This window comes from Phalacrocorax carbo, chromosome 4 (assembly GCF_963921805.1).
Source record: "Phalacrocorax carbo chromosome 4, bPhaCar2.1, whole genome shotgun sequence".
Taxonomy (NCBI): Eukaryota; Metazoa; Chordata; class Aves; order Suliformes; family Phalacrocoracidae; genus Phalacrocorax; species Phalacrocorax carbo.
In genome coordinates, this window is record NC_087516.1 from 78,335,607 (window position 1) to 78,357,511 (window position 21,905).

General features: G+C 37.4%; 1 protein-coding gene and 1 long non-coding RNA gene across 8 annotated transcripts in view; one reads left to right on the plus strand and one right to left on the minus strand.

Moving 5' to 3' along the window:
- Nucleotides 1-21,905, plus strand: part of PDE5A (phosphodiesterase 5A) — a 76,671-nt gene that overhangs the window by 24,576 nt on the left and 30,190 nt on the right. For all 7 annotated transcript variants that reach the window (XM_064450548.1, XM_064450547.1, XM_064450546.1 and 4 more), the window contains exons 4-9: nt 9,802-9,873; nt 10,943-11,032; nt 12,053-12,190; nt 13,498-13,565; nt 15,707-15,815; nt 18,698-18,782. In XM_064450548.1, coding sequence (XP_064306618.1) covers nt 9,802-9,873; nt 10,943-11,032; nt 12,053-12,190; nt 13,498-13,565; nt 15,707-15,815; nt 18,698-18,782 — 562 coding nt within the window. The remainder of the gene's footprint in view (nt 1-9,801; nt 9,874-10,942; nt 11,033-12,052; nt 12,191-13,497; nt 13,566-15,706; nt 15,816-18,697; nt 18,783-21,905) is intronic.
- The window catches only part of LOC135313184 (uncharacterized), a 48,747-nt gene continuing 33,025 nt past the window's right edge, over nt 6,184-21,905 (minus strand). Inside the window, exon 3 of the long non-coding RNA XR_010372811.1 lies at nt 6,184-6,247. This is a non-coding gene — a long non-coding RNA (uncharacterized LOC135313184). The remainder of the gene's footprint in view (nt 6,248-21,905) is intronic.

Consider the following 21,905-nt stretch of genomic DNA (forward strand, 5'->3'; position numbering starts at 1 on the left):
AGGGAGTTGTCAAGAAGAGTTTAATCCCAGATGCAGAAGTAGAATATATGTATTTAACTCTAGAAGTGCTGTTCCTGGTTTCTGTACCAAGTATCCGTCAGCATTAAAGTTCTCTGCACGCTTACTCGTCTATCTCAGTCCACATTCAGATTGCAATTAGGGGCTACTGTACTTCAGTTTAGCTTGTATCTATGTTATTTTCTTCAGAGGACACTAATTGGGGTTTATTATTGTCTAAAAGGCTGTTTTGGTTTTTACATTCTATTAACTCAGCTCATAAGTAATAAATTAAGGAACATGTTAAGTGCTTAACATCAGGCACTGAAAAACATATGGTGTCGATTCAGAAAAGTCATCCACAAGTCATAACTTGAATCATCCCTAATTTAAAACAATGTGAATCTGCTCATTGAACTTTTGTACATATTTCCTGTCTCTTCGCACAAAAGTTCTCTCTTCCTGTCCGATGCTGTTGCAGTAGGGAGAATTCTTATTTGGGACTAATGATGTCATCTTGCACTGAGTAGTTGAAGAGTGAATTCAGTAAAGTCAATGAAAGCAATGAATGGGAAAAAAGTAAGATCCACTGTTTTACTTGGGGAGTAAGTAGAGTAAGTTTGGGTTTTTTTTGATCCTGAATGTAGTAGCCTTCAGCCACATTAGCAGTACTTAGAATACTCACAAAGTCTAAGGCTCTCTATAGAGTGTGTCAGAGCTTTAAGATGGAGATCTTCTCTCCTGTAATTCCTTTATTTTTCAGAGTATTTATAGTTTGCTTCCAGAAAGCTCAAAATTCAAAAAGAAATGCTGCCAAGGTTGGTTTGAAGACATCATACCTTCTTTTTCTTGCTCTTCTGTCTTTTACTCCTCTTATGGAATGTGTCACCTTGACTCTTTTTGCAGTGACCCTTTTTTTTTTAATTCAATAAATTGATTAAGCGCTTGATGTAACTTGTTTGTTGACTCTTACTCTAGGTGACCCAGTTGATCAGCCAGGATTTCCTTTCTTCACCTACTGTTAATTTTGGTTTAAAAGATTTTTTCAGTTCTTCCAAGGACAGCACTTGATCCTCTCCCACTCCTGCTTAAAAGTCTTCCCCTTTCTAACCAGCAGCAGCCACTCCTGGCCCTGGGCCAGCTGATGAGCAAAGCAGATGTGTGAAGAGCTGTCAGGGACCAGTGGTCTGTGTCAGGCCGATGCAAGGCTTTACATTTCACCCAAGCCATCCCATTTTCTTTTTGTTAAATTGAAAAAATGCTATGCTTTATGTAACTGGGATCAGAAATTAATTACAAAATCTTCCTGGCCAGGGAGTGTGACAGTGCTTACAGCTCACCAGGTCCTGATGGTAGGTGGGGGAAGAAAGAAGAGCCACAGTCTGTTGGTCCAGTACACCGTGACTTACAGGCTGAATAAACCTGCAATTGGCCGTATCTTCAGCTAGCTTTCTACCGCTAAGTGCATCAGCAAGTGGAAATGAAGCAGGCATTTGTTTATTTTGAAAAGTTCAGCCAACATGAAGTTTGAGGGGAGTGTTACACTCTACTCATAGTCAATTATTTGACGGGGCTAAACTATAAGATTTCTTACAGGAAAAGATGGAACTTTCTAATTTTTTCTGATTTTAAAGTCTCTACCAGAAGGTTTTTCTCCCTCTTAGCATAACACATGGCTGACATGTTTCTGGACAGATGTTGGAGTCAGTGAATCAGTCCTTAATTTGCCATTTGCATTCTGCTGTTTTTTCTGTTTAAAAAAAAAAAACCCAAAACAACAAAACGAGAATACTGGCTCCTCCCCACTAAAAAACAAACACACAAATGCCAAAGCCCCTCCAGTAATACTGAGGTTAGCGAATGCTGCCTTAGCCTAGGATGTCACCAACCAGAGTCAAAAGATGATTCTGGAAGACATCCAAAAATAAACACTGAGAAAGAGAAGCAACTGGGGTTTTCTGATTGTTTATTTAGTATTAGTACTATTTTTTTAAAACAAGAGAGTCAGTAATTGAGAGGTAGAAAATCTCATGCTTCTTATTAAATCCTCTGGGCCTGATGAATTATGGAGATGTTTTCAGAGGATGTTTTTCACATTTGCCTATATTTCCATGAGGCATATGAGAAACTGAAGTCTTGCTTAAAAATACAGCTAGTAAGAAAAGAAGAAAACAGTTTGATTCACAGAAAAGCTCATAAAAAGGACCCAGGAACTATTAGCGAGAAGAAAGCAGTGCAATAAGAGAACTTTACCTCTGCACAGATGCGCATGAAGAATGGATTATGTTCACTTACAGTAAAAGAACTTTTCTCAATCCTGTACTCAACCTATTCTTGCTGACAGAAATAGCACAGAAACATTGCATTTCAGATGCGGAAAATTCTGCTGATTACGTCCCTTAAGATCAGATCAGAGGCTTGTAGAGTGCTAACTTTTACAAATGTAAACTGACTGAGCTCTGCATCTGACTTCATGGGCTTTGAATAAAGTTCTGCTGTTAACCTCTGCTGCGCAATCTCTGATAACTGAACAGAAATTCTTTCCATCACATCATAATACAAAAGTATTGCCACGTGATGTTTTCTGGGCATGCAAGGCTGTATCATTTGCTGGTTACCACTCTTGAAAAAAACAAGGAGAAAGAAAGGACTTGGGTAACCTGAACTGTATTCTACTGCAGAAGAAAAATGAAATGGTTCTAAGTCAAATCATTTAATCATCTAATCCTGCATTTAAATTTATCATAAGGTGAAGCCACAGCAAAAATTCCATTTTGATCCTGAAAGATTTTCTCTCCTGGTGGTTATTCTGTAAGAGCAGATAACTGTATACAGTTATCTAGACATCAGTATGTAAGACTTGCTACTTGGATTATCGATGTGTATCAGAGAATCCATGAAAACCTTCAAAACAGACTGAATTTTTATCCTCAATAGTACAAAAGGCCACCAAAGAAAAGTTAGTGTTAGTCAGCTTGTACCACAGAGTTACCATGGTTATTTCTTTTGCAGGAGGAAACTGGTATTGCTGGCCACAGGCTTTAGCTGTAGCTATTAATGCTAACCATTTCAGTGCTACAGTGCTTATACAGAAATCAGGGTTTTACCGCTACTGGCGGAAGACCTAAGGTTGTGGCAGTTCAGCGTTGTGTATCTCAAAAAGCAGCGTTTCATTCCTCGTGTGTCCTTAAACCTTTAATTTTTCAGAAGCTGCAAATAGTCCTGATTTGATACAGGCTCCTAGTATGTAAGACTGAACTTCCTACTAATGGCTAGGGAAATGTTTTATTCTGGCAATGCTCACTCCAGTTGTTTAGTTTGTTGTTTACTTTGCCCTGTGTCTGTCGCTGGGAGGCTCTTCCTAACAAATCAGGGGTGCTGCTCTGTTTACACCAGCCTTTGAAAACATCCTATTGAATTTTATGGTATAAAATGTGACCAGACATGTTACTGTTAGCCAGGTAAGTTATTTTCTGCCATAGTGAACACTTCGGGTATAATACTTCACCGTCACTGCAGTATAGTGTAGGTCTAGCCAAACCAACTTTAAACAAACTAACCCTAGTTCCAGTAGCAGTCTTCCTGCAGGATTATGGAAATCAGTGATTTGCTGCTTGGGTGGATTTTCAGCTTATGCTAAGACATGTTATAGTAGCTAGACCGCTGGAAATCATGCAGGCTACTGCTGGCATGAATGATACAAGAGGATGTGAAAGTTTTGTTGATTAAAAATGAAAGTCTGTAAATACAGTTATGTCCCTGCAGGATCATTTTATAAGCCTAATCAAACCCCTACAAGACCAGGAGAGCAAAGTAAGGTAAAAACCACTTTGTCTTCTCAAGTGGATATGCTCCCATCTTTAATATGAGATAAAAGTCAAGTTTTCCTGTTACCATTCTTTGGCTTAATGTCATTTTCTTCAGGTGCCAGCAAAGTAAATAAAAATATTCTTAAGAAGCAAAATTATATTAATTATATGTTTAAGTCTGAAGTAAGAAGTAAATCTGAAGTAAGAACCAACTATAAAGGGCACTAGCTGCCTCTAGAGCTGGAACAGCTTTCACAGAGTTAGGCCTATAATCTTAATGCACAAATAATTGCAGCATGATACAATACAGATAAAATTCAGAGTATAGTCACCACCATTGAAGTCATCGGTCATCACTGACCTGGAAATACTCTAGGCAGCCTGCTACTTCCAGAGGCAGGAATCAGCTGTTGCAAGAAAATAGTAAAAAAGTGCTCTGATAATTAGAAAAAAAATCTCTCCTTGTAATGTGGATCAGGCATCATTAAATGGGATAATGGGTACAGATCGAGAAGAAAGGTTATGGAACAAATAAAAGCACTGGAAGATTACCTGTGTTGCCAGCAAGAATACAATTAGGAAAGCTGTGTTCTGACGTGGTAAAATAGGTGTGGATATTGACTCTGTAATTGTTGGAGCGTTTTTGCCCCTTTTAGGGACTGAAAGTAAAATAACAATTCTATCATCAAAATTGCTTTTTGTCTTCATGGTCTACCTCTGTCTTATGTGATCTGAATGGAAAATAACAAAGTACTTGGGTTCTGATCCAAGGGGAATTTTTCCAACCGACTTTAAAGAAAGCTGGACCACTAAGGACCTTTCCGTACAGCTTGTTCCTTTCTGCCCACCCCTTGTGCACTTTCAATACAACAAACGTGGAAGAAGGCTCTTGTTAGGAACTACATGATTACTATAGATATACCTTGTTCTATAATCCCACCTACCTAGTCAGGCTGGGGTAAAGCTCATGAAAAAGTGTGTAGCACTCAACAGCTTACTGATTACTTTAGGGATTAGGCCATCAGCTCACAGGTATCAAAGTATATGCAGAAACTAATTACTTCAGTCTTTTGTCTTCCTTAGTCTTGCTTTTCTTCAGTCCAGAGTACTACCTTAAACTTCTCTAGTGGTCATCATCCTCCTTCATAGCTGTTTTTAACCCCTTTCTTTCCTACTAAGTTTGTCTTGGGTAAACAAGAAATATACAAGAGAATTCTGTAGGCATAGTAGGAAAATGACAAGAAATCAAACATGCTTATCTTTCCTTTATTGCTACAGGACTTAACTTTCAAAAAAGCTCACTTGGTGCCTTCTGTTAGAGAATTAAAGACACATAGCATATTGTGCCTAAGTAACTTAAAAACACCTTTTTGTTAGACTGGAACAGCGCTTTCATGAGCAAGCGTTTGAGTGGACTGTCATTTTTTTTACGATATTCTGCACGCTTTACAGAGAAGTAGCTTTATCTCAGATGTGTCTTGTTCATTGCCACAAAGATTTCACACTTTTAATGTCCGTGTTATCTGAGTAAGTTTTCTGTTAAGCTCAGAGCAGTTAGTCCCTTTGATTCAATTTTTCTGCTGGTGTGAACATAACTCCCAGCTGGAGATCACAGATCAGGCCTATTGTTATTTCAGATTTCTTTATAGTAAGCTTTAAAAATGAGGATTTGGGTTTCATACTGTGCTTATTATTCTCTAAAATGCAGGCAATATGTTCTCCATGGCCTAAAATGCTACCACATGATTTATTTTTGTCCTAATTACATAATTACTTTAGTAACAGGAACAGATCCTCTTGAGTTTCCTACATCTTCTCCTAATTACCTGGTTGCAGGCAAGACTCCAATGGCTACATAATATCCATCTGAGGTTTTTCTCATTACTGTCTCTATACCACATTCTACAGAATTTAGTGAAGTTCACTGGAATTTGTGCTGATACAAATGAGGCCAGAATTTGGACCAGTTTCTTTTTTAAAACTTTTTTTAAATTAAAAAATGGCACATGCTACAAAGTTGTCTTTAAAAGCTTAAAATGCCACTGAAAGAACAACAACAAAAGGTTTGCATCTGCACAAGATTTTTATCATCATGACAAACATTAATTTTTAGCAGGTTTATCCTCCTTGTGACTCCCTCCCTCTTTAGTTAAAAACCTTTTATTGAAAGACCTTAACAAATATTTAAAATGACCATTTCTCTTGGAATGTGGGCCTCTTTTAACGTATCAGAAACCTGTAGTGCTAATAAAGTAAGCCTAAGTAGTCTTTTTCCTATATTAATATCGTCCTTTTACTCTTTTCTTATATCTTTTTTAAGCACCACAGACTTTCCTTTCATGAAGGGAATGTGTTTACACAAGATGAAAGTACTCACTTTCTGGATGCCATAAAAAGCCCCTGTCCTCATTAAAGTTGTCTTAGGTCATGCTGGATCAAACCTGAAAAAAATAAAATAAATTAAATAAATACCCACAGAAGACAGTGGTCTGAGAAAAGGCCTAACTATTAATCTCTGCACATGTATGTTAACATAAAAGCATACTGACTGCTTAAAGGATTTGCTTACTATTCAAAGTCTGCTACAGAAGTATATAAGGCTAGTGGTACATTGTTATTACAGTAAGGAAGTTCACTGGATAAGAAATATTCCTTAGTGAAGTAAATGAGAGGTTGACTGTGGGAAAAACTGGGTTGTATGGAATAGAGCTGACAGTTAAGCTTTATTTCAGACAGACATTTTTGAGCCCACAGTTGGCAGCGATTCACGCTGCCGAACAATGACCTTATTTGTAACATCAGTATTTTGGGAAGGCTAGGCTGAGAGATAGTAAATTGTTGTCTTTTCCATTACAAAAATAAAAACGTATGCCTTCCATCAGTTTAGCAATTACAAGTTTAATGATTAACAGTTAAGCACAAATTTTTAAAGATGCACACCATACAGTTTTCTTCCAATATTTTTTATCCCAGGAAAGGCAAGATGAAAAAAAATACCACTGTTAGCACCTTGCACTGGTCTTACACTACTTGGATGTCAAACTAAGCGAGTTCTTCACAGCTTTGCTAATCATTTGTTGTATGTGTGCCAAAAAAATCTGAAAAGAATAAAAAGCTTTGCATATACTTTATGGCTTCTTACCACATACTCTTTCATGTTATTTTAATCACCCAGGTGGGCTTCATCTGTGCTAACACATTCTAGCCTCTGAGTTTACTGCACAGAAGATTTTTTGAGTTTAGCAGAAGATGAGATCCAGGTATTTAAACAGATGAACAGTCTAACTGTAAGGAAGTGCAGGGATTTAGTGAGTGACACCAGCTCCTCCCAGTTTCCAGCCTCCCTCTCCTACCTTCTGCTCTGGTGCTATTCCTCTCTTTCAGCTCTGCCTTAACCTAAATCCATTTCAGGTGTTGCTCATGGCTATTCAAGCTTGATACCATCAACTGTGGGCTTCGTTTCTAGGTACCAATATAAATAATGACTCAGACATAATTGTCCCCACCCTCCACTTGGCACCTTCCTCAGAAGGTCAGCTGCTTTGGGTTTCTCATCCATCCTGATAAACAGCATTGGGTTCACCATCCTAAAGCTCTTAATATCAATTACAGAAACTTGCCATTATGCACTAATAGAACATTATTTTTTTTTGCTTCACAAATCAAGGAAACTATACTTTTTCAAATTCTTTTAAGCCTAAAGTCAGCCTAATTTGTGAAGTCTCAAAAGGAGTGGAAACGTTCTGAATTGTATTAGGGAAAGGCTAAGGCTCTGAAACCTTATAATCTAGGAAATGTTTATGCATCAGAGAGGAACAGTTATTACAGTAACAATTCGATTTAATAGAGAACAAGAGTGTGCATTAGTAATGTGTAGTACAATAATAGAAATAAATAACCTTTTTAAATGGAATGACAAGATATTTGAGTTAGAAAACCTCTCATTTTCACCTTATTGACAGTGGAAGTCATAAGTATCTCAACTGAAATTAACCTGTCTCTCCTTCTGAAAGCCTTCCGATTTTAGTGTGCTGTGAAATTACATGGTTAATTTATGATTCAGAAGAGTAGAAACACGGAAGTACAAGGATAAGCGCAGAACCAGAAGTAGTTTAATCTAGGACAGAATGGTCACTGCCAGTACACATCTTGAACAACTGCAGTGGGGAATCTACACAAATACTATCCCAGTGAACTAATTTTTTAAAGAAATGCTCACTTTCTCTTCATACTGACTTGTATGAAGGTCTCTTTAAATTCTCTTTTCCTTGCGCTCTGAAAAACAGATCCAAGCTACCAGAGAAGACATCTATGTTGAGTATGTAAGTCCAAAGCAACCACCCAATTTAATTTATCCCCAAATGTCAGGTTTAGAGCTTGCAATAGAAACTGGAATCGGTACTAAGCACAGATTCTGAATTCCACTTTCATTTTTATAAGGAGTTCTGCTCTTTGCAGGGAAGATTAGTTTCCTGGGAGGCTCTCACCAGCACACAGAATTGAACTCCACAAAGACTGGCAGTAACAAAAGCATCATGCTTGAACAGCTGTGTTGTTCTCTCACATTCATTTTACTTTTTTTAAAAATCTAAACCAACATCCTGCATCAAGAAATCATGTTTATTGGCAAACTACCCTCTATGTAGAAGGTTACAAATGCACCCGTACCTTGGACTTTAATTGCCTGCCCTTTAAAGGGTCTGTTTTCTGTTGTAAGAAATCATGTTTTAATCTCCTGATTCATGGAACTATATCCAGAAACGTGAAAACAAATTTTCCCACAGATTATTTCTGTACTAAAAAAGCAACATCTGAAATTTAACATAATTTAGACTGAACTTTATAAGAATAAAACTGGATGTGTACTCTGGCTTGGTTTATTGGTACACAGATTCCATTTTCTTCCCCTTAAATCCAAAAGGGGACAAGGAAGTAAATGGAGCTGGTCTGTTGATGTCTTTACTTCATAAATCAGGGTAGGTTTTTTCTAGGTCGAGTAAACCCTCCTTGTTACTATCTGTGCACTGATTTACTTATGTGGGTAGCCTTAATTTATGAAGCCTCTTGGCTGGTGATCTTAATACATAGTTCATTTGAAAGCTAGGACTTAAGCCATGTGGCAAGAGCAGAAAGAACTACTTAATGTAAAACCTTTAATGTTGATCAGGGCATATGGGTTTGCTTCTTAGGTCCATCACAGATGTCCTGCAGGACCTCTGAATGACTTTTTACCCTTTGCTTAGCTTCTTTACCTGTAAACCAGGATTCTTCCCCACCTTCTGAGTTGCCTCATAGGGAAAATAATTAAAAATGGTGAGATATCAGCATATCTTGCAAGAGGGACAGTCTAACTACCACCTGAAGCATAACAAAAGATCTCTTCTCAGTGTTGGTTTAATGTGGTCTTGTAAAAGCCTACCTTTAAAAACATACTAAATTTGAGTAACAAACCTAGTCTGGCAGGAACACAAGCTCTGTATGCTATTTTTCAGCAGATTAAAATTAATCCGGTCAGATTCAGAGAGATACAAAATGCAAAAAGATCACGGTAGCCAAACTCTAGATCTGGTAAGGAAGCTACGCTTTGGAAATTTTGTCAGAGCTAGCAGGAAGGGTATTTTTCACACACACAGGCAGACGAACTTTAGAGAGAGCTGTTGTGTGGTCTGGCTTGTGACCGCGGAAGTGTAAACTGTTGTTGTCTTTCTGGGAGATGATTGTTACAATTTATAGAATCAATTTTGGATGAAATCGACCCCTTTTCATAAGACATTCCAGGACTCATGCCACTTTTGGTTTTTTTTTATTTTTCACGTTCATGCTCAGCTATCTGGAATATTAGGAAAAAACAGGCTTAAATATCTTCTGTTATCCAAAGCTCAACCAAATGAAAACCTGTAATGATCATTTATGATCTTCTATAATTATGTCTAAAAATAGAATCCAATGACAGACTCCTAAAAATTATCTAATTACTCCACTTTAAATACACTAGGTTGTCGGTGTGGCTCAAGCAATCAATAAGAAATCTGGAATTGGTGGCACTTTCACCGAACAAGATGAAAAGGTACAAAAGCTGGACATTTACGTCTCTTCTATTTTTATAGGGGAATGGGGATGGATATGTTATTACTTTTCATGCTGATCAGAAAAAGTAACAATTCCGTGTAATACTGCAGATTTCTTTCTTTATGAGGCTGTGAGAAATGTGGATGTGAAACAGTCTAATTTTTCGATGAGCATGGTATCTCTCATACATCTCTGAAACTCTACTGAAATGCACTGTAAAACGGTTTCATAACTTTTAGTAGACATAATTTTTTACTAAATGGTTCTAACTCTCCTGGCATCCCCAACAAACGTGTTCTGAATATTAAAATTTGTGTAGTGATTCTTTTTTAAATACTGTGTCACTTCTCAATATAGCAATTGCAGGATGAGAAAAAGCTTTTGATAAATTATGAACAATATATGAGATAATCAGTAGAGCAGGCAACACCTTGATTCCTAATTCCCACACTGCAGTTGCTTTCCAAACATTTCCAGAATTCATATTCAGACTGGTATAGCAAAAAACAGGCTGTGCTCAGGCTGAAGAAGTTGACTTAACCCTCAGCAACAAAAAAATCAGAATTCACCCTTTGCCTTTGAAAACTTCCCCTTTAAAATAAAATGCATACTGCGTATCTGCAGCATATCGGAATTAATCTCATTCCAAAAGGGAAAAAAATAGTGATTTTGCTATGTTAGCAGAATTTTATTTCCACTTTCCAATAGACTGAATTCCCCAAAATAAGAGAGGCTGATTGTCTGCACTCAGTTTTTCTAGATAGAATATGCTGCTGCAAAATGAGTTGGTTCTTCTGAGCTGCTTCTTACATCAATCCTACTTTTACCAGGATAAACTGTGAAGGTCAGTAGTTTAAAAAAGGCAGAAGAGATTCTTGAGGAAATAACAAATTATGAGTAACTGGAAAAAAAACCAAACCCTGGATATGTGGTTGCCAAAAATAACTTTAAAATACCAATTAATACTTCAAAGTGAAAACAAAAAATTGCAGTAGTTTATCTTTGAATAGAGTTAAGATGCGGTGAGACATTATTTTCACGAGGTGTTGATGTTCATTTGCCTTCAGGATTTTGCTGCGTATTTGGCATTTTGTGGAATTGTTCTTCACAATGCTCAATTGTATGAGACGTCCCTGCTTGAGAACAGGCGCAATCAGGTATGGTCAACAGGTTTGTCCCAAGAATACAGGAATTACGATGGTTAGCTAGTAGCCAGTGCCTGCTCCTGATGTTTCTCATACGGTACTTATTCCTTAGCTATTTTTAATTACTCTAATTAAATGCTGTGTATCTCTGATAAAGCTCTAACAAACTGCACTGAGAAGTAGCTGGGCACATTCCAGCTTGGGCGGCGAGAAGCGGACCATCTAGGGGAAGAAGGTAAAGCTACATGTCAGAAAATTCATTCCATGTCAATATACTCAATATTGTTGAAGTTATCCTGTGGCTGACTGTATATATTATACAACCAGAGCTGTACATATTCCAGAAATTTCAGACAGAATTATCCCTACAGAATGGGAGCGGTTATAGATTGCTCTTTTAGCCAGCTACAACTACAAATAGTCACTAACCGTAATTTCAGTAACGATCAGTTGGAAAACTGAATTTTCTTCTGATTAATGTAACTGTATTTTGCAGCCATCTATATAACTGATGGGTTATTAATGCCATGGCCTTTACAGGTCAATATGTCTGCCATATACGGTATGAAAAGGTTTTGGAGAAACAACTAGGCAGCAGTTGTTTTAAAAATTTTCTGGTAGGTCTGAGTTTCCAAGTGACTATCAGTGTTTGTAAATTGGTCCAACTTTGGATAATCTTTTCAATTTGGCTCCATGCTTCTTGTGAGGAAAAAAGGAATATAATATGAGCACATCTGAGCAGCTAAGTCCTTCAGCAGCAGCTCTGAAATACAGCAGACTGTATCTAAATGTTCTCACCAAATGAGTTCACTAGGATCTGTTAGAATTACAACAGATAATAATTGTGGTCAAAAGTCTTAAGAAATGTAAATATCACTGTTTTTAGAATGCACACATAAGCCGCAGGAAACTATTAGGTTTCCTAAGGACAAATAACTAAGTGTTGTCTGGATTTCTCAGGTTTCATTTGACAAACTGTTAATGCCTAAACCTATTCTGTGTCTCTGACTCTCACTGAAAACATTTCCCCAGGTGCTTCTCGATCTTGCCAGCCTGATTTTTGAAGAGCAGCAGTCTTTGGAAGTAATTCTGAAGAAGATAGCTGCCACTATAATATCCTTCATGCAAGTGCAGAGGTGTACCATCTTCATCGTTGATGAAGATTGTACTGTGAGTATGTTTTTTGTTGGTGCTTATTCCTTGGGAGTGGTGTGGGCTTCCCTCCGTTCTGACTCAATAGTATTTAAAACCAATAGTATGTTCTGTGGCCTTTTCATCCGCTGCCTTTTCTTTTACAGCATCTGCTCAGTTTAGGGGTTGACTTGGGAGGCTTCGGTCTTTGTGTAGGCCAGACTGCCGTTTTAAGCAGCCATTTTGCATTACCTGTTGGTAAACTATGGCTCTAAGCTCTCTCCTTTGGCATAGATCTTGAATGTTGAACTCTTTTATAACTCGTTTTCTTGGCTACTGGTGTAGGACAGAAAAAAGGGAAAGGCTGTGAGAAAAACAATATGGCCTTTTCTTCCTGTGCTGAATCATTTTTGATGACACTTCTTATTTCTTGAATATGTCTAAGCAGGGAGTGTCTAAACAAGGTATCTAAACAGAATCATGTCCTGTCTCAAGATCCTGGCTCACTGAAGCAAAGCACAACTCCTTTCCGATCTGCCCATCTGTACTTTCTTCCTATTGAAAGCAGGCTGCAGAACAAGGAGCAGGATATTATGTTGCATGCCTCAGTCTTGTACTGGCATTGCTAGTTTTACCTTTACTACTCGTTATAAATATGGGTGTACTAAGATCTGGAAGGGGGAAGCATTTCCAGGTTCTGTAGCACAGAAATAACACGCAGCGCTTGCAATCAACTGCCACAATCCCATCTCTCACTGTATTTAGAAGAGTCACTCCTGCACACAAGAATACAGAAGAGGAATTTACATAATTTTGGTATTCACATATTCACACTGTCCTTGCAAGTTCGACAAACTCCAGCACCTAGCTTGCAGTCTGTCATTTGAATCCTTAGTACAGAGAAAATCTTATATCTCTCTACACTTAGGCTTCTCAACTGTTAAAAAAGCTCTGTGAAAAGCAATACAGAGATCAGTCGATATTTTTAAAAGGTTTTGATGTCCTCACCAGTCCAAGCAAAGCAGGTCTAGAATTGGATGAGTATTAAAATAAAGTAGTTCTGTGCTGACAGATAAATTTGGCACAGCTTGTAAATACTGGCATTTCTCCTCAGAGTGAACAGTAGAGATTCAAGACACTTCAATGATATTTAAAATTGTATCAAAAGATATTTTTGTGGTAGGATCATGTACGCTCGCTGTTGGATGTGAAATTAAAAAATTTTACACTTGTCTTTATTACAGAATAGGTTTTGATAACCGCAACAAGCTTTTCATGAATACTACTATTCTAACTTATGACAACCTTATACACCTATATATTAAAATATCCTCTTGGTATTCCAGGATTCATTTTCTAGTGTGTTTCACATGGAATCTGAGGAATTAGAAGATTCAGCTGAAAATCTGAAGAGGTAAAACAAAGAATTCAAACTTTTGTTCATTCCAGGAGAACGTTGAAGAAATTATTTCCACTGGGTACCATGAATTACTGCTATTTTTATAGAGCAGGTTTTGCTCAGAAATGTACATAATCTATGTAAGACAAACTCTATTGCCTTAAAAGGTCACACTGAGCAGAATAGGAGAGTAGGTCCTGATCTCTTCACTTTGTCAGGTCTAAGTCTGTAGTTGTATGGCAAGGCTAAGCTCTGGAAATGTACAAAATGTGAGAAGTTAAAATATAAGTTGGTAGGCTGCTCTAAATCTCATCTGTAAGAAATCTGCGTAGATTACTATGTTGCAGAGTAGACAAATCCATATTAGTAGATATTAATCCTATTTATGCTTGTAATCCATTATTTTAATCATTATTCTTATTTCATAGATAAAGAAGTTGACTTAAAGAACATGAGTGACTAAATCAAGAATAAAGTCCTAAAGTTCTAACTTTCAGTCATCTTTGAGAAACCATTAAGAAGTCAGCTGGGAGGAAGGGAAAGATATAGAAGTAGTTGAATTAAAATACCCAGATCAAATAGTTCCAAATTTTATCTGAACCTCTGTATCGAAATTTGACAATTACTGTCTCCATTACCTTTCTTTGTCATCAAAAGCAGTTGTTTCAAATAATGTCAAAAGTGAGACAGAGTTGTATATAAAATGCACTACTACAGATACAGTGTGCAGGGAGAAAATGGAGATTGCTGTACCCCTTTGATCTTTTTTGCAGTGAACATTCGTTATATTAAATTTAATTCCATATATTAGAAAATTATGTCCAATGTCTGTGGCTTGAGCAATTAAAAACTGTGGAGCTGTATGTATTATGATTTTAGACAATGTACAACCAGAAAGTACAGAGGTACAACAGGCTAGTAAGATCACAGGGTGAAAGAGAAAGTTCCAGTTTACTTCCTCTTCACCACTATAGGAATGTTAAAGAGAATGTACCCTTCCTATTCATTATCCCTTACATAGTTACTAGTTAATGGACTCAAAATGTAATTTACTGCTTGCATGGGCCATCAGTAAATTATTTCTTATAACTGATAGGGAAGGAATCTTGGTGGCTTAATCGCATATCTGAATCTTGTTCGTAAGACAGCACAATTATATGCCAAGGACTGTACTATGAGTCAACCACTGGAGTTAGAACTTCTGCTATGCTTGAAGGGCATGATTTTGGGCAATAGCAGAAATATAATGACATGGATTAGATGGGAAGTATTACTTTACATGATGAAATGTCAGGTTTATTATGTAATCAAGGGCCCTGAATCAAACCCCAAATCAGACTGCTTTTGAGAACTGTGGGGCATTGCCTTGTGTAACCAAGCCTCTGAAATAACGAAAGAATAATTCTCTTCCTCCAGCACTGTGAACATCCTTACACCAGAAGGATAACTAAAGTCAAGTTGAATGTTGGAGGAAAATGACAGGAGCTTGATGGGAACAGGTTTATTATTAGGACATATGTCCTCCTCCATAGCAGGCAAAGGGTCCGAGAGAATTGAAATGCCTTAATTAAATACATCGTGGCTAAAAAAGTAGGAGATGACTGATTCTGTAAAGATATTTTATGTCCTGATTTGGAATAAACAGTTCCATTTCAGTAACAGAATCCCCATGCAACTGTTTGTGCCTTTACTTTTAGAACAAATTTGAAATCAACTTAGAAGCAGAAAATTCACAAATGTTACCTGCTGCGCTTTATTTAAAGAATATGTGAATTTCATCCAGCATTGATTTTTCAAGCGCGTCAGATTTGCAAAAGGAGTTTGTTTTCAAAAAGTTCTGTTTATCTCAATATAAACCCAGTTGTTCATTCTCTATCTTTCTTCTGCATAAACTGTACTGATTTGTTTATTTCTTAAGTCTGGTGTTCAGGGTTAACGTTGTTGTATATTAAAGAGGTGGTGGAATGTATAAATCAATCCACTCTGCAGTTTTGTGATGATAGCTGGATTAGGATACAGGATTGAACTCAACTCCGCTATATATCTGTTGGTTATATCCTTTCCTCATACAGGAAAGATATTACCATTTCCTGCTTTGCATAATTAAATGACCCATTTTTGTACCAAGCACATAATAATAATGTTGTATCCTTCAGGGACTATGATACAAACAAAATCAATTATATGTATGCTCAGTATGTCAAGAATACGATGGAGCCTCTCAACATCCCAGACGTCTGCAAAGACAAAAGATTTCCCTGGACAGTGAGTAAAATAAGCTTAGATTTGAAATTCAGAAATGGAAGACGGTTTTTTCTGTTTACCTTTCAAACCTTTTTTATTTTATCCCTTGTTATTTCTATTAATTTAATGGCCACAGTTAGAATTATGCAAACACAAAAGAAGGTACATTTACCTGATAAAACTCATTATCAGTGAAGAAATGGTACGATACTCACATATTGAGCTGGGTGGCCAGGGGAAAGATTTATCCCTACAGCTGTTATTAAAAACACACAACGTTAACTGATCAATAAATAGGCAGTGCGATGTGGAGAGCTTGCAGTATGGAAAACATTTAAGTGAAGAACAGTTGGAGGTTTTCACAGTAATCTGCGGTAGCTTACTGTGAGTGTTGGGAGGCTCTCTGAAGATCCTTCCCTTTTATCCTCTCCTTTCCCTTCTTGTTCTAGTAAAAATTATTGTTATAGATGCAAGTTCTTTGCTGTTTTGGAGAAGGAACAACTTCACTTTACTTTGGGAGCTTTTGCTTCACGCTTCAACAGGTGTGAGCTTGTGGTATGGTGTACTACTGAACACAGAGATACTGGAGAGTTAGGAGGCAAGGTCACTTGGCAAGACTCAGATTACAGTCAGGTTGCCTTCAAAGTCATCATCAACAAAAAGCAAACTTGTAATTCTGTATTTTCATGTCAATGCAGAAATGAGAAGGATGTCTGCTCTTATTATTATATTTAAGCCTGTTGGCTAGAGGGACTCAAGAGAGAAGGTAATAAGAGGGAGAGGAGTTATTATGATCAGCAGATAGTTTTTTACAAAACTCTGTTCTGAGATGTGCAACAAAAAGGTCAGAAAATACAGCGTTCAATGTGATTGTTTCGGTAAGTGGAAAGAAGGGGCAGGCTCAGGGTGGGAAGCTGTGTTGCTTCCCTTTTCCTCTGTCCAAGGTTTGTTGGATGTTCTGGAGCGGGTTTCTATGAAGGATTGAGCAACACAGGAATTGCGTGCTCACCACTTTGCAGCACAGGGCCCAAAGCTACCTTAACTGCAGGAGTGGAAGTGAAAACGGAATCGGATGGGTACAGTGTGTTAGATCAATAAAGAGGTGATTATTCTGAAGACATTTTAAAATAAAATTAATACCTTGAGAGTCACCTTTCGCTTTGTCGGTAGGGTTAGATTTCTTTTGCATTTTTCCCTGGAATCTAGACGACTTACACCTTCTGCATGTAAAAGAAACTCATAAAAACAAAATAATAGTACTACTAGAAGAAATTTTGGATAATGTTTTCAACACACAGTGGCTGCATCTCCACTGTGTAGGAGCAGTCTCAAGGCGGGGCTGTAGGCTAAATGTTCTGAAAAGTGATGAACCCTGACATGAGGGAAAACCCAGGGCTACCTAGTGCCCCAGAAACCCTGGCTGCCTCTTTATTTGGAGGGCATTCAACAGCATGCTTACTCACCTTATGAAAATAACTTTGTACTTTCTAAATGCTTCGGTGGCCTCAACTACATAGGTAGTGACAAGAAGCAGAACAACAGCTTGGGTTTATTCATGAGAGTGCTGTGGTGTTGCCTGCCACTGTTCAGGCCACTTACAAGGACAGTATGGAAGCCAAATGCTAAGCTTCAGCAGTCATCTGTATGTGTTCCTCCCTGAACCAAAAAAGTTAGTGCAGTAGAGACAAACTTAAAATATCTACAATACTCTCTAATGGCATTTAAGCCTGTTTTCGCTTAATCTCCTTCCTGTTCATTAATTCTGGGTTGGGCATTTTTATTAAGCACTGTGCACTGTGGTCTTGTCTGCAGTCCAGTCCAGTTTGACTTTTCAGTGCATCTGAACTTTACCATGAAGCAGCAGGTTCTTCTCAGGGTAGCCATAAATGAATTTTCATGCGAGCTTAACTGTGTTTCTCAGCGGCCCTTGCTGGAGAGGTCTAGGAGAGATGCTGGTTCTTATATCCTTTTTTACAGCTGATTTCACAGGTATGTCACAGTTCAGAAAGCAGCAAATCCTACTCTTGAGTTATTCCATATACCCTCTTGATAATGGGCTGCTATTAAGTAGTAGTACTTAGGTTTCTGGAGTCACGTAAAGTATCTGGCATGAAGTGATCCTTTAATGTTTACTTTAAAGAATCACATTTCCTATTGCCACTTGTAAGCAATAATGTTTGTACATTCACCTGCAAAGAAACTGTCTACAATCCTTGCACATCACCAGAGAGCAGAGCAACAACAGTAAAAAAAAAAAATATATGCTTTTGATTTGAAATATTAGTGTGTACCCATTTTTTTGTGTCACACACAATTAGAGATTGGACGAAATGTACTTCTCAGCAACTGCCACATTATTCCAGGATCAGTCAGAGCAGAACTAAGTCCTTTTCTCACCAGATATTTGAAAAAGATATATTGTCTTTTTGTTCCACCCTTTCACCCCCCAAAAAAATTCAGTTTCCTCCTCTTGGAGCATGAGACATGACAAAAGGTCTTTGGAAGACTGCAGGTGTTCTAAAGCCCATTTGATGTCTTTTCAGCTGCACTGAGTGGAACACTTTGTCTTGGTGCAAAGTTGTCATTTTTGTGAAAGTGGTACCTTCTAATGAAAGAACCTATTGTAAAATTGGCACATTTGTAGCACAATTACACAAGTCACTGTAAAATCCTACTGAATTAAGCTTATCATCATCTGCATTATTCACCAAAGCTTGTATCAGATACAGCGTTTATTACACCATCCAGCCGAAGATATGCAAACTCTTTGAAGACGTGGTTGTTTTTTGAAGGAGGATGTAAGCCAAGGATAGTTGTAGACCCCAGCTCTACAGCTTTTTCACTTCAGCCACCTGAACATTAGTCTTTAAAATTGTAACTGTATTTTTTTGTTTGTTTAACAGAATGACAATGCAGAAAATGTAAGTCAACATATAAAGAGTTTGCTGTGTACACCAATAAAAAATGGGAAAAAGAATAAAGTGATAGGTAGGTATCTTTAAAAAAAATATTTTTATACATTTCACAGGAATATTTCTGTGCCCCACAGTAAAATCTTAGCAATGTGGAATCTCAACCCAAGAGAAAATATCCTTAATTATTATGTTTTCAACTAATAAGTCCACTGCAACCTTTCCTGTAAATTGCTTACCTAGTCGGTTACCAAGTGTCTACAACACTCTTGTGATACTTCAACATTTATATAGCTTATTTGCATTCGGAAAGTTTCTGTAAGTAAAGTCATTTTCATTTCTTCCTGTTCAGAGGGTCAGTTACTGCTTTTACTTGTGTAGATGTTTTACAAGGCAGTGAAAAGAAGAGAAGATGTAAATCACTAAATGAACTTTTCAGGCCTGAGCTGTCTGTAGTGCTGGGCTTTTAGGGAACAGTGGTGACATGTGGAAAGGCCAGCTGAACGGCACAGGTGTTGACAGGTTCCTCAACGGAGACTTGGCTACAAAAACATTCACACACTGGAAGGCTAACTGCTGTGCAATTTTGGTGCTATGAATTGCCCTTCGGAGGTGCCTGCTTCTTTCTGTGGGTTACATAGGGAGCCTGCAGTCTTATCGTAAGACGCTAGTTTAAGTGTCTAAAGCTACCCAGTGTAAATATCTCCACAGCATCTCCTTTGCTTTTTCTAGAACTACTTTTCTTCTGTATGAAAGAGTGGCCATAGTACCACTGGTTTCCTGGGGTAACATTTTCAGAAGTAATTTGACATCACTTAGGTCTACGTAGGCCTAGTCTAGTTATCTCTAGAAGTCTAGTTATCTCAAGTTTCCTAAAAATGTTTAGGTGGCTGTGGTCTGGTTCCTCAAAGATGAGTATACACCTAAATAGTTTTGAGGTTCTGGTCAAGGAATAAGCTTAATGAGCTTTAAGTCTTTCAGTGAGTTTAAGGTTCACCTTAAACAAAGGGATGATGATGCTTTTGGAGATTACCAGGACTTCCCTGTGCTGTGAAGAGTAGAATGAGTGTCAGCCTGCTTTCCTGACACCAGTAAGTTCCACAAGCAAACAGAACATAAAATCTACTGATTCCTAGATAGCATGGATCCAACTTTCTCAGCTTTACAAAATTTGGCAAGGAAATGTTGAGAGTTCCAAGAATGCATTTTTTTAAATGGTCTTCAAATATTTTTCCTTGAGAATTATGGTAAAACCACATAACCCAATATATATAGTAAATATGAGGTCCCTTTTCCATGAAGACTGATCTGGTTTTTTTTAACTCTTGAAGCAGAAAGAGAAGCATCGTCTTTACCTAATGGAGTTCTCTGAAATGTCTTTGGATATGAAGTTCTTTAATCAGTTCTTTTATTACTTTGTTTTAAATATTCTACCAGATCCTAGAAGACCAAGATGAAGATTGAACTTTAATTAGAGATAATTCACTATGCTGTTAGCTACTGATAAAACAGTTGCATCTGATCTCATTTTTTTTTTTTTTCCTATTGTTATTTTCTGTGGAAGTTCAAACTGAAAGTTTCAGTCAGGCCACCCATTCAGGTGGGTTTTTCAAATCTGAGTAATTGTCACTGGGAAATTTTCTTTGAAGTGTTTTAAGGTTTCACAGCCTGCCTAATGTTCAGACCTTTAATAAGGCAAGGTCAAAAAGTTGTCTTTGGGACAATACCCAGAAGTTCCTTTAGCATACTATGTGCTATGTGAGACTATTGTTATAAGTCTACTTTTTTATTTTTAAGATTAGTATACCCAAACCCAGATTTTGGGAAGTGGGGTGTGCAGATGGCCATGGGGTGGGAAAAACTGTCCACAACAAAACCAGGCAAATCTTACTGGCAAGAAAGATGAAAAGAGCTTTTTTATTCTCCCAACCTGTGGGAGGTATGTGGTGAAAGCTTTACAGAATCTTCCTGGGGTTTTATAACTATGTCCCAATAAAAGACTTTTGAGTTTTCCTTTAATTGTAATGTATTGACCCCTTGGTGCTTTGGGGAAGCTTTTGGAAAAGGTTACAGTTAAAGAGTCATAAGTACTACATAATATATTTACTGCAGTTCTCTCATTTTTTTTAAGAGATATTTACGTGCATCCAAATGCTGTGTCTTTTAAGAGTTTATTTGCTTTTGTGGCTTATCCACTGTTGAGTCGTAATCTTGTGTTCATTACATCACAGTTGCTATGGAAATAATTATAATGTCATAAACAGTACTAAACAGAGATCTGAAAGTGAGTTTCATGAGATTTTCCTATAGAGTTTTTAAAGTTGGCTTCTTTTTCCCAGGAAAAAGTTAATTGTGTTCTTAGTGAATCCTTATTTGCTGGGATTATCTATTTTTACTATCATTCAAGTATCTAGTCATCACATTCCATTAGGGTTCAGAATCCTGTTTACAATATTCAGATACCACAGCCCCTGTCACAACAGTTTACAGCTACAGTTATAATATTCTTACTGATCTCTTTGGAGGAGACTCTGATGCTAAAATCCCAGTTCCCCAAACACAATGTAATTTGGAAACAGGACCATGTTACATAGTTACCAGACATTAAAACGTCTACATGCAAGGCCAATGTTCTTCTAAAAAACCAGTTTGCACGTGTGTGCTACATTCTTTTCCTCAGTTTTTCTGCATACTGTAACAGGGAAGATGCACGCTTGCTCCCTCAGACTCTTTTTTGTTTTAATTAAAAACTTCAATGAGCTTTTTTAGTCTGTAAATATGGAGTACTAAAATGCTGGAAATACTTTCATATAAAAAATTATTAGCACTGACAAGACCTTACAGTAGCTGCAATTATGTTCACTGCTGGTACTGCTATAAAATAGTATTCATTATAATTTTTTCTCTACCCATAAGCAGAGAGCAAATCTGGCCTCCCTGACCTTAGAGCAGTGAAGTGTAAGGCATTCAGATTCTGTTCTCATATCCTGTGTAAATTAGGAGTAGCTCTACTGATGCAAGAAAATCGAAAAATTGTTAAGTGTTCTGGAAACACCATGCTAAATAGTTATCTTCTTTTTTGCTGGTTAAATACATATTTAATATTTTACTCTTTCTGCTGCAAAATGTTCTTAATGAAATACACAAAGTATACAAACTGTATGCAACAGCAATTTATAGAAACTGAAGTCTTTTTCAT